Here is a 12,725-nt window from a genome sequence, read left to right on the forward strand (position 1 = left end):
TCTGACCCCTGCATGCAGCTGGATCAAGCACAGTCTCACCATCTCACACACTGGATCCAGCCCATGGATGAACTGAGCACTGTCCATCCAGCCCATGAGGTGCAGGGGGAAGGCTGGGCACCACTGAGCTTATAGAAACCTTTGTAAAAGCGGCATGCAGTTAGTAGCAGCTTTCTTCCTGAAAGGACATCAAGAATTTATCCAACTGAGTTTCAAGGATTTTGTGGGCGATATCTTTTCTTGGACTGACTGCATGGTTGGGATAGGCTTAGGACACTGCTTTTTCAGTTTACTCTTCAGAAGAGTACCCGGCATTCAAAAGCTTGTCTAAGCATCTCCCAATCATGCAATTGGTGCAATAAAAGGTATCACCCACACAAATCCTTGCCTCACATATTTCTTAGACCATTGCAGCTACAATATCCCATCAAATTGAGTTGTCATTTGTTTTCAATGATAAAGGATGCATTTTCATGTAATAGGCTTTATAACAGATTAAGTATTTGTCTATTATTGTTAGTGCACCCAAAGGAAGGCTAGCTCTGTTATTTCTTTGGGTAGCATTACTTCTCTGAGTGTTGCTCAGACTCTTTAATTGTATCTTATTGTATCACACAGGCACAGCTGATAGCTCAGTCAATTGGTCAGGCTTTCAGTGTGGCCTACCAGGAGTTCCTGAGAGCTAATGGAATTAACCCAGAGGATCTCAGCCAGAAAGAATATAGTGACATCATCAATACCCAAGAAATGTATAATGATGATCTTATACACTTCTCCAATTCAGAGAACTGCAAAGAGGTAAAGCCAGTCTATGATTTTCATTCCACATTGATCCAGTTTTCCTTTTTTTTTCTTTCTGTAAATATAGAACAGAGATATGATGTCACCTTTTAACAGTACATTTGTAATGGACATCAAATTTTATTATTGGCATTTTGCTAATAAAATCAGGAAAATGATTTTTTGAGCTTTTAAAATTGTTCTTCTTTTATTTTGGGGCACTCTGCTTCCATTGATATTTACATCTTAGGTGACTTTGCATCAGGCTCAGGGTGTCAAGGGGGTACTGATGTAACAATAGAAACAGTCACCAGGTGTTAATATATTTTATATTGCTGGTTGATACTGTATATCTCTAGGAAATGAGCTGACATTTTTCATCTTAGAAGATGCACCACATGTACTTTGCTGTATTGAGGCAGTGCGCTTTTAATGCCCATTCTAGTTCTCCATAAAAACATTTAAACTTTTCAAGGCATGCATACAAGACAGTTTTATTCCAAAACGTAAGTGTTGCCAGCAAAGGTTGGAGTGCAAGAGTGTTTATCTGGCACTCTAATAATACTTCTTAATCAAGAGGTGCATACTAGAATTATGGGACAGGATCCAAACGCTTGGCTCTTGGGGGGTGTCCAGAGCAGCACGAAGTATGAAGAACCTTCCTCCATTTCTGTCCTCTCACACTAGAGTGAGGTCCTTGTATGTGGGGAAAACAGGAACTGTTCTTTTCGTACATCTCCAGAGTACATTCCACCCAGGGAGTAGGTGGGATAATGGTAAGAGGCTAGCACAGCCTGAGCAACTGCAGGAAAGAGTTGGACTTTCTGAAGAGACACTAAAGCTCTTCCTGAGGTTTCAGTTTCCTACTCTGTCATTCCAGCCCAGTGGTTAACTGTTACAGGCTGGTCCTTACTGTCACTTTGTTTAGAGAGACCATGACAGAATGGTGCCATGAGGCTTCTGGCTCTGCAGTGAGATGATCATAACCAGGACAGATACTGTTTCAATTTTTGCTTCAATTACATCAGACTTATTCCAAATTCCATTAATTTAAACTCAGCAAACTCTAGTTTACTAGTAAATGTTAAGCTCTTATATGGATAGCTGCAGAGTGAGGATTTGTATTGAAAGGTAACTGTAAAATAAAAATAGCACCTTTTTAAGAGGCACCTCTTCTGTCTTGGCTGGTAAATTTTATTGGTTAAGATGGGTGAAGACCACCAATCTGATTTAGCTGAGCCATTGAGCAGAATATCCCTTTCTCCAATAGACCAGCAGTAAAAATACCCTCTGAAATCTGATTAACAGAATTTTATTGTTCGTGATACTGCTGAAGATAAACTTCCTCTGACTCAGTACCAGCTCACCAAGCTCACCTAGTTATACTTACTTGCTTTTATGATAATGGATTGCATTTCCTATTTTGCCTTTACTTCAGAAAAACCTAATAGTACTTCAGCTATTGCACCCAAATCCCGTTCCCACAGTAGTGGCAAAATTGTCATTGGCTCCACCACTGGTGGGATTTAGGCCCATCTTCTGATGGGTAGAAAAAGCAAAACTCCTTATTGACTCTAAAATGGTTTCATTTTGTGTGCTCATAACTCTTCTGCTACAATTTACCCTTTTGAAAATAGGAGTAGTAGCATTTACAGAATCATGTAAACTAACAAGAAGAATAAGGATGGGCTATGTGTTCATGTTGCAGCTGTTATACATTGGTTGCATTTTAATACTTTGAGGAATAACCTTTATGGAAGTCTGCTTGTCTTCTTGGATGCTACAGAACAGAAATTCTCAATCCCATGGGTCAGCAATGTTTTTGGGCAGATTACCAAAAACATCTGCAACCTCGACTTGTAAGGTGTTGGCATGCTAGGAGTGGACAGCAGGAAAGCCATGAGGGTCCCAATCCTTGTTGAGGCAGTGCAGCCACGGCTCTTTCCCCACCATCCACTCCAAGGCACATGTGCACCTGCCCCCAGCAATGAGCCGAGCCAGGGCTCTGCAGACCTTGGTACAGCCACTTGCAGGCTCCCAGCTGCTTGCCACTGCCAGCCTGGGCTCTGGGTCCTGCCACCTGCTACAGAGCCTGGGCTACTCGCAGCAGGTGGTGGAGAGGCTGCAAGAAGCTGTATGGGGATCTGCGGAGTCCTGGCCCAGCTTGCTGTTGGAAGTAGGTGTACATGTACCTTGAGATGTACGATGGGGAAGGGACCCAGGCTACATTGCCACAGCAAGGGTCAGGGCCCTCACAGCTGCCCTGCTGTCTGCCCCAAAGTGCAGGTGCCAAGCAAAATGCCTTTGTGTACCACACAATGGCACACATGCCATGGGTTGCCGATCCCTGCTCTATCCCATCTCTTCTTTATTTACAAGGCTGACTTATGCAGTATAGCAAATTACATACTACATGTGGTTGAATTGCTGCATTATTCACTTGGAGAGAAAATGGTGTTATCCAGTATTTCTTTAAATGAGACTCTTAAATTGAAAGCCTGTTTATAGATATCATACACCTGTTTGATATATCATACATCTGTTTACATATATAATACACATAATTACACATGTTCCTTAAAAAAATTAAATCAGCTGTGCCTTTTGAAGCAAAAGTCATTGTTCATAAGAAAATTAATTTTTTTCTTTGCAAGTAGTGATTCTTAATTGTTTAACAACTGAAACAGTAGTGTTGAAAATTCAGATGAAATGTAATTAAAACAAAACAATAATTTGTATGACTTTTCATTGCAGCTCCAGCTAGAAAAGCAGAAGGGAGAAATTCTTGGGGTGGTCATTGTGGAATCTGGATGGGGATCCATTCTGCCCACAGTTATCCTGGCTAACATGATGAATGGAGGTCCTGCAGCTCGTTCAGGCAAACTAAGCATTGGAGACCAGATTATGTCCATTAATGGGACCAGTTTAGTTGGTCTTCCTCTTGCAACATGCCAGGGAATCATAAAGGTATCCAACCCTTAACGTTTTCATGCCTGAGATTAAATCCCTGCAGACGTGACATTGCCTGTTTGTAAAGTGCCCTGCAAATCTCTGGCACTTGTCAGTAATTTGTATTTTACCTGTATGAGGTTGAGTTAGACGTTTTATATCTTTTCTAGAACAGGTTTTAATATTGACCTGTGAAGGCTAAGGAAAGGAGCATATCTGCAAGAGTCATTTACAAAATCCATAGAGTCAAATCATGCCCCACAGTTCTGTATAGAGTGAACCACATGGTTACAGTTTCTTGGGGGAATGGAGCTTGGCTACTTGTATACCACCACCTTTCCCCATCTACTCCAAACTACATGGAAATCTGTCTGCTGGAGTCCATGCAGAGGGAAGGGGTGGACGTGGGATGACTTAGAAAGAGGAGCTGCCAGGCTTCAGGGTTGGTCAAGTGGGGCAGTGTCTTCCCGTTAGCCCCATGAAGATTCCACGGAGAAAGTCTGGGAGCTGGTAACGGAGCACAAGGTGCTGTTACTTGCAGGGGCCTGAGCAGCAGCAGCAAGGCAGTCTGCAGCTGCTCGCCGCCCCAATTAGGTGAGGCTGCCTGATTAGGAAACAGGGCGTAGCTGTTGTATATAAGGGCAAGGCCCTGAATGACAGGGGCAGCAGTCTGCTGCCAGGAGCCGGAGAGGCAGCACTGGCTGAGCTACTGCTCAGTACAACTCAGAGGTAAGGGCAGGAGCTATGGGGAAGGAGGAGACCCCATGGTCCTGGGCATGACTGAAAACTGCACCCTGCTGGGTACGGGTGGCCTGGTGTGACTCTGTGGTGGGACAGTCCCACAGAAATGCCAGGCCATTTACTGTCCCAGTGAAAGGCAAGTATGGGGCACCTTCTAACCCCAGCCCCCACATCCCTGGTGGCTAAGATCTGGACAAGAGGAGCCCAGGCTCACTGCAAGCACTGAGGCAGGGCCCAAGCCAGGTGGAGGGACCTGTGGCAGCGCCCAGGCTCTCAGTGCAGCCTGAGGTTGTATTAAGGACCTGGGAATAAGGCTCCAGGGGAGGGAGTCTAAAAGGGGAGCTAAAAGGGGAGCTCCCAGATGAAGGGATTAGGGTAATTTATTAGTGTATGTAGTGGAATGGGGCTTGGAGCCCTAGTCCCAGTGGGAGAAGCTCGGAGCCTGAGAATGGGGCTTGGAGCCCAGTGTTTATATGAATCGTCATAAAGCCAGGTGTTAGGCCATGGAGCATCTGTGAGGTGTGGGACACGATAACAGAAGGTCACAGTCATATATAGGCCCTTGTCACCAGGGCAGGAAATGGGTAGCTTCCCACCTGATTAACATCCAGTAATCATTAATATCAAAGCATGACAGGTGAGGTAGGTGGGCCAGTGGGTGGGCCTACGTTTGGGACCAACCCCGGGACACCCACTTGTTACAGAGCCATATATATTATCGTTTCTCACAGTTACTAGCATGGATTCACCAGTGCTAGGACCAGCCAAAGTATATTGAATGTGGTTCTTAAAATATGTTAGTTTGTTCTCAGCACAGCTTCCCCCATTCTTCCCTTTCCCCCAAAGAATCCCATTGCAAACACTGTAGGAGTTGAACAGTTGTTAATAATTCATTTAACATTGTTAAACATTTAACATCAATAAACATTTAATATTGTTAAAATGTTCAGATAATGTCTTGAAAGCAGGGGAGGCCTGATACTAATCCCTTCTCTAAAGTTGAGAAAAAAATACAGTCTTCCAGGACTACTGAAACTTTATCCTCTAACTTTTATGAAGGGCTGCAAAGTCCTTGGATTGAAGATCCAATTGTTATTGTTAAGGTTTTGGAATGACTGTCTGTATTAGTAGCTTGGAAAGAGTTCCAGGTCTCACTCCTAATCAAAAGGATAAATGTTCCTTCAGGGACTGGGATTTAGCTGGTCCATCCACTTCCAACTGGGAGAGCACACATGAAGAGCCATTTCTGGAAATGTTAACTTTTGGGATATTTTTCCAGGGTCTTAAGAACCAGACACAAGTGAAGCTGAACATTGTCAGCTGTCCTCCTGTCACTACTGTCCTCATAAAACGACCAGACCTGAAATATCAGCTGGGCTTCAGCGTACAGAATGGAATTGTAAGTCTATACTTTTAGTGTTTATGGCTTTAATAGAGCTTTGAAACACATTACAAAGTTAGTTTTGTGTGCTCATTGTGCACTTTGAATATGGTGGGCTTCCTGGTTAACCGGGTGCAGAATGTGTTGGGGAAATAAAAGCATGTATGTATATCTCTTGTCTTGAAGCATGTAGTCAAACTCAGGACATTGGCTATCCTTGGTATCTGTCTGCCTAACACAGTAGTTCTCAAACTTTTCAGGGTCAGGGCAGCCCTTCACTGCTTTTTTAAAATGTGGGGGAGCCCCCAGTTGGGACCCCCTGTTGGTACTGCCTTAACTCATCTCAGTGCTTCACAACCGAGTTCTGCTGTCCAGGTTAAACTGACCTAGGTGTCTGCTGCACAGCCATTGCAGGAAGGGCTGTGGCATATGTGCACAATCCTCCTGCATTAGAGCTGCAATCAGCTTAAAGTAGGCAGGGGCTCCCTTGTACCGTGTAGCTCTTCCCAATCCAGCCCCTTCTGTGGTCCTTCTTGAAACAGATGCTCTGGTGGAACTATCCCACATGCAGGAGTGTGCATAGGATAGTTTTACTTGGCTGCTGCCACAGCAGCAACACCCGCATTACAGTACTCCTGAGGGAAGTTTGCCACACCTCAGGGTGCTGTGGCACCTTGACTGAGAATCACTGGTCTAGCAGAAGGAGCAGCCTGTGAAAAGAGAGAAGCAAGGTTGCAGTTATGGAAGTAGCGAGCCTCTCATGTAATGGATGCAGGGCAGTTAGTGCCAGTGCTGAAGTCAGTCTGTCCTGAAGTCACAAGTGTAAGCCCCATTCCTGGCTCTTCACAGCTTGTAATGTCTGTAAAGATTTCCCATTTTAGATATAAAGTACATGGCAAATGCTTCATGTGTAGAAGTATGGATGAAAAGTTTTAAAGTTGTGCCCAATGGAACTTAAGCAGTGCCTTAAAGCAAAGGCCTCTCTCTTTAAAGAGGTTGAAGCAGAAATCCACAACAGGGTTTCTTATGAAAGATAAAAGGACCTGGGATGAATTTACAGAAGTGATAGTGTTGCCGTGTGGGGTCAGGCCAACTCTCAGGATCTCAATATTGCGCTGTTAGGCAGGAGGGTGTGACACAATTGTACATATACAAACAAACAAATCAAGTAGGTGCATACACACACACGCACACACACACATTACCAACTCAGGCACATACGCATCCAAACTAGCCTCGGCACATGCATACCTATCACCAATTCAAGCACATACACTATACACCCCAAAAGTTAGACAAAAATCAGTTGTCCATAGCCGCACACTCAGTACACATACACAGATCACCAATTCATATATCATGCACACAATGACATATATATATGCATACACACACACACACCCCACATACACATAAGTAAGTTCCTAACTTGGATGGTACGGTATGTATGTGTGTGCTTGGGGTACCTGGGATACTTGGGGGGAGGTTAAGGTGAGAAAGAGAGTTAAAGTGTAGGGAGTGAAAGTTGCCAGAACCAGAATTAGAACCGGTGGACTAGAAAGAAGCTGGCTGAGGGACTTAAGATGAAGTGGCCCCAGGGTTACTCGAGGTCACTGGTGCAAGAGAAAAATTAAAGCCTGGTGGCAAGGAGGAGACAGCCAGGAAAGAGAGAGAGAGACAGAAACCTGGGAGCTTGGGGCTGGAAACTGAGGCAGACAGCTGAGATATTGGGGGAGGGGGCAGATAAGTGGTGGCAAGGAAGAGACGGCCAGGAAAGAAACAGAGGGAGCTCAGGGGAAAAGGCAGCGGGGATAAGACAGTGGCAAAGAAACAGGGGGCTTGGAGGCAGAGAGGAGCTCAGGACAGGTGTTGGAGGTGGCGGTGAGCCAGAAGCAAGAGAGGGAGAAATGAGACACAAATTAGAGGGGCGAGGAGCAGAGATTGGAGCAAGGCCGGACTGTAATAAAGCAAACCCAACTCAGGGGTCCAAATAACAGGTTTATTAAACAGACAACACACTACACAGCCCCATGAAGTTATTGGTTCACACACACACAAGCACTCACAATGGCAGCAGGAGAAAGAGACTGAGTGGAAGGGCTGGAGTCCAGGTAGGGAAGAGAAGCGGAGTCCGAGTCCTTGGCTGAAGAGGGGGTGGGGGGTGATAGCTACCTATCCAGGCTGGAAAGGGGTCCTTGTCCAGTAGGTGTTGCCCAGAGCGGGGTTGCCAGCAGGGCCTCTGGATGGATAGGTTCGGTGGCATGGCGCTGGTGCAGATGGAGAGAGCATCCCAAGGACTCAGTCTTCACTATCCCTTTTATGGGGCAGACTACCTCTGATCTCCTGTGGCAGGGCCTGTCCAGGCAATGTCAGTCCTGTTCCAGGGGGTTCCAGGTGTTCTTACTGAGCATGTGCAGCCTTGGCACAATGGTGGGTTGCCTCTCGTTTGTTTCTTGAATGCTGAGGGTGGTTCCAATGGCTGGGTCCTTGGTCCAGGTATTGGTGTTGATGGTTCGGCCATTCAGAGGGAGCTATTTTTAGACCTACTGCCATTGACTTTCAAGCACCATCAGTCATCCCCATTCATCCAGGAACCAAGTTACATAGGAGAGGTAGGTCTGAGTCATAGGTTATGACATCAGGGGACACAAGGTGGAAACTTGACATGACTTATGCTAATTTACATATGTAGGCCTAAATCATATAGTATCAGTAAAACAGTAATACAGAACCGTAAAAATCAATACAAACACAATAATTATCACTTGTAAAACAGTCAATATCTATATCAAAATAGCAGGGCACTTATTTGCAAAGAGGGGAGAGAAAAATAAAACTTACTACCTAAAATAAAATGTTAAAGTTATCCTACATCTTAGCTTACTTATACTTACCTATAGGGAATAGAGGTGGAGAGAAAAAGTCAGAAATGGTTGGGGAGGGGGATGGAATCCATTGTTAAATAAAAACAAAACCCAAAAACTGGGGGTTTTGCTACAATAGGAGATTGGAAAAGGGAGTTCTGGCTCTCCAATCATGGTGTGATGTATAGAGTTGTGTTTGTAGCTGCAGCTTGAAGTGCAGAGGGGAGGGTGTCTTGTTTTTCCATGCTTCTGGGCTTGTCTGGTTACCATGTGGGGCCAGGAAGGAATTTTTCCTCCTCCTGTTGCTGTGGGTGTCAGGGTTTTTTCTACCTCCCCCAGAAGCACTGCGTGCTGGCTGGAGCCAAGGTTGGGGATTTTTACTGAAGTGCACAAGCACTTCTGCTGGGACTGCATGCCAGAAGTTCCCAGTTAGAGGGTCTTGCCCCTCTATCCAGAGGTTACTTTCCTCTGTAGCAGGGGGGCATGGTCCTGTTCCTTGGATCAGTGACTGCTGGCCCTTTGGTATTAGTAAAGCTGTCCTCCTTGCAGGTCAGGTTGAGCAGCAGAGAGGGACAATACAAGAAAAGTAACAAAAATTTGTGGCAGTCACAAAGGTTCTGTTCTGCATGAATAAGCAAGTTAAGGCTTGTCTACACATGCTTGGAATAACTCTGTAGAGTAGCTAATATGCATTGAGTACATCTTCTGCAAGTTACTAGAAATGGGTTAAGATGAACTACAGAAAGATAATTTTAGTGCAGAATAAGACTGTTGAAACAGAGAGTGTGTTTTAAATTCACACCCAACTTATTTTACACTTGCTTCCCTGTGCACATGATCTTTTAGCAACCCAAAAAACTCTTGTTTGATGCACATTAGGCTTTCATCATTAAAAAAAATTAAAACCAAATTGTCATGATTGTATTTGTATAGTCTGATTACCACCTTGACCTTATCCTTCTGTACCCTGTACTTTTAATGCTGAAATAGCCCAAATCTTGGTGTAAAATGGATTAATATGATGACTCAGTTTTTCAAGGTGAGGTGCTCAAACCATTGTATAAAATAATGAAAGCGTTGTGATCAACATAAGGATTGTGCATGATAAAAATACTACTCTGGGGCTTGGAGGGGAATGGGGTAATTTTAAAGCAACAATAAAACAAAAACCCAGAGAGAGACACTTATATAAAACAAGAAAAGGGGAAACTAACCCATACCATTATCAGACCTCTGAGACCTCTGGAAGGAAAAAGGCTGTGAAGACAGGGAGTGGTTTTCCAGCCTACAGTTTTTGAAACTCAGGTGTCTAGCTGTCATGGTGATTAAAGTGAAAAAGAATTTCCGAATAAAAAATGAGGCCCTGGGTCTGCATGAAGAGGGACACCTGGTGCATGGGTCTCCCCTGCATTGCTGCTTCCTGGCGGGGGGTTCAGAGTTCTGGAGGCCTCTCAGTGCAGCCTGGAATTGGTGTTTGGGGCTAAGTACAGGTGGTCAAAACCCCCAAGGGTGAATTGATTCAGTCTTTGCAGGTTAGTCTAAAATGCACAGATTAAACTGAGAACCAACTGGACACACAGTTAGTTACTTTTGATTCAGCAAATGTAGCCACATACCTGCAGTGGCTTAGGTCAGACTCTGAGGGGGGGCACCTGAGCACACCTCTCTGTCATGTAGCCAGCATGAGCTGTGTGTTCGTTTCCTCTCCCTGATGCCCCCAAGGTTTCTACGATTTGCAGTTCAGAATCACAGCAGGAGGCCTCTGCAGGGTTATTAATCACTTCTTCCTGCTATCAGGTGCCTCTGGGATTTGTCACAGCCAGCAGTAAGTTTCAGTAAGTTTAACAGCAGAGCAGCTCTGTACTTGGGGGAAGGTGGATTTTAACCCCCTCTCCCTGGCCCCAGACTCCAGCTGGGGTTTGCCTGGGGGGGGGGAGGGGCAGTCCCTGCCTCCCCCTCCCCCCTTCTCTGCTGGAGCAGACAGCCCAGCCCAGGGCTGCAAAGCATGCTGGGATGCTGGGGGACTGTGATTTAACTTGAACCAGGAAGGGGTCTGGGACAGAAGTTTCATAAATTAATTTGACCCAAATCAGTTAAGCTTGATACTACATTCAACCAGGTTTATGTTAAACCAGTTTCAGCCATTTTGAAACTGATTTATGTGCACTGAGCTTCTGTTCTGTTACAGGTTTAAACCAGTTTCCGATGACTTAAACCAGTTTACATGTAACTTCTGTCCCTCCCCTGGAAGGGCAGGGGTGGATATAGGTAAAGATGGATGCAGATGCATCGTCTCCCTGATCCCCATGGAGACAGGTCTAAAAAGATAATGTGGCCTGAAGCATAGATCTGGAGGGAACGGGCAATTTCTTTCTACCCATTCTTTTCCCATCCACTTGAGTCCAGGTTGATTATTATTTTCAATAACTGAACTATTGTGATTCACAGCTTTTTCCATTCATGGCATTTTACCCCCACCTAGTGGACATTTACAATTTGCCAGTCAATGGATGATCACTTTTTTTTTTTTTTTAGTTGAAGCAAAAGGAAATATACCAAATTCCTTGGGAAGGGGGGGTGGAGGGGTTCTCTCTCAGCAACAGCAGATAAAGAAGTCCCACAACACATTTCAGTTGTGATGACACCCCAGTTAGGATGTGTAGGCCAAGTACAATGGATACTGTGGAGTTCAACTGGTATTTTAAAACATAATTCTAATGATGCAGTTCTGTTCTGTTTGACTCTGTTTTAAGGAGCATGGTTTTCTAATTGCTAGATTTTGTGGTAACAGAATATGACTGAGCTCAAAAAATAACATTTTGAGGCACATTTTCTTGTTAGTTCAGCATTAGCTCAGAAAAGGGATAATCTGCCAAAACAGGTATAATTAAATGCCTTCTGGTTCTATGCCATTATCTGGTTATGCATGCATCTGCTGGTTATTTACATGCTACATCAGATGACAGCTTAGCTGCATTTATGTTCATTCAATCCTATCTCCTTTGTGCAGGATGTAAAGCCATTAGACTCCTGAATAGTCTAGAAACTACCGGAACATATAAAAAGGTTATTTGAGCTAGTTTTTGCTCTTAAAGCACATCAGGCGGATGTGTAGAGGTCTGATGGGGACTGAAAAGTAGGCAGCTGCAAAACTTTGCTTATTTCTACTGTACAGTCATGAGTGAAGAAGAGGTGAACATGCCTGTGAGAGGCTTTAGGATATGGCTGGCCTTTTCAATAGTTTGGGAGCCCTTGTTTAAAAATGTTGATGATTTTTTAAATGAAAAAAGTGTCCCCCCCAAGAGGATATTATTTTGGTTTGTGAATTACATGAGATTGTATGTGACCATTAGTGTCTTAAGATGTTTGTTGGTTGTAGCCATCCCGGTCTCAGGGCATAAGCAGACAAGGTTATTTGGGTAAATGTGATATCTTTTATTAGACCAACTAAATAGTTGGAAAAATTGTTCTTTACATGCTTTTGGGCACAAACGCCCTTCTTCAGGCATATTGAGAGTCTGCTGGTTAATTGTGAGCTCTTCTGTGTAGAATAGAAGCCAAAATACAAAATGAAGGTCTGTGAAAATGCAAATGCCTGGCAGTGAGGCTCAGAAGGGTGGAAGACAGTAGGTGTAAGACAGAAAGGGAGGGGAGAAAGGAGGAATGTTGAACTGGTGATGAAAGAATGTAGCTAGTAAAGTGCAGGTGAGTTACCTGGGGTTATCAGATGACAGGCGGGTTATAATGTGCCATAAATCCAATGTCTATATTTAGTCCATGGTTTTTTATACCCAGTAGGTTGATGAAGTGAAGCTCATAGACTCATCTACAAAAGGTGTTTTGTAAATTCCCTTTGAGGATTAGAACTGAGAGATTGGAGAGAGAGTGGTTTCCTTGTGAGAAGTGTGCTCCCACAGATAGTTGAGTACTCTTGTCTTTGATAGATTTTCGGTGTGCATTCATTCTGGTGCACAGCTGTTGTTTGCTTTCTCCTACATATTTTCCATCAG

General features: G+C 44.2%; 1 protein-coding gene across 5 annotated transcripts in view; it reads left to right on the forward strand.

Moving 5' to 3' along the window:
- Positions 1-12,725, forward strand: part of APBA2 (amyloid beta precursor protein binding family A member 2) — a 240,618-nt gene that overhangs the window by 216,569 nt on the left and 11,324 nt on the right. For all 5 annotated transcript variants that reach the window (XM_019533439.1, XM_019533440.1, XM_019533442.1 and 2 more), the window contains 3 exons: positions 619-798; positions 3,535-3,747; positions 5,750-5,869. In XM_019533439.1, coding sequence (XP_019388984.1) covers positions 619-798; positions 3,535-3,747; positions 5,750-5,869 — 513 coding nt within the window. The remainder of the gene's footprint in view (positions 1-618; positions 799-3,534; positions 3,748-5,749; positions 5,870-12,725) is intronic.

Source organism: Crocodylus porosus, unplaced genomic scaffold (genome assembly GCF_001723895.1).
Source record: "Crocodylus porosus isolate Cpor-Errol unplaced genomic scaffold, CroPor_comp1, whole genome shotgun sequence".
Lineage (NCBI taxonomy): Eukaryota > Metazoa > Chordata > Crocodylia > Crocodylidae > Crocodylus > Crocodylus porosus.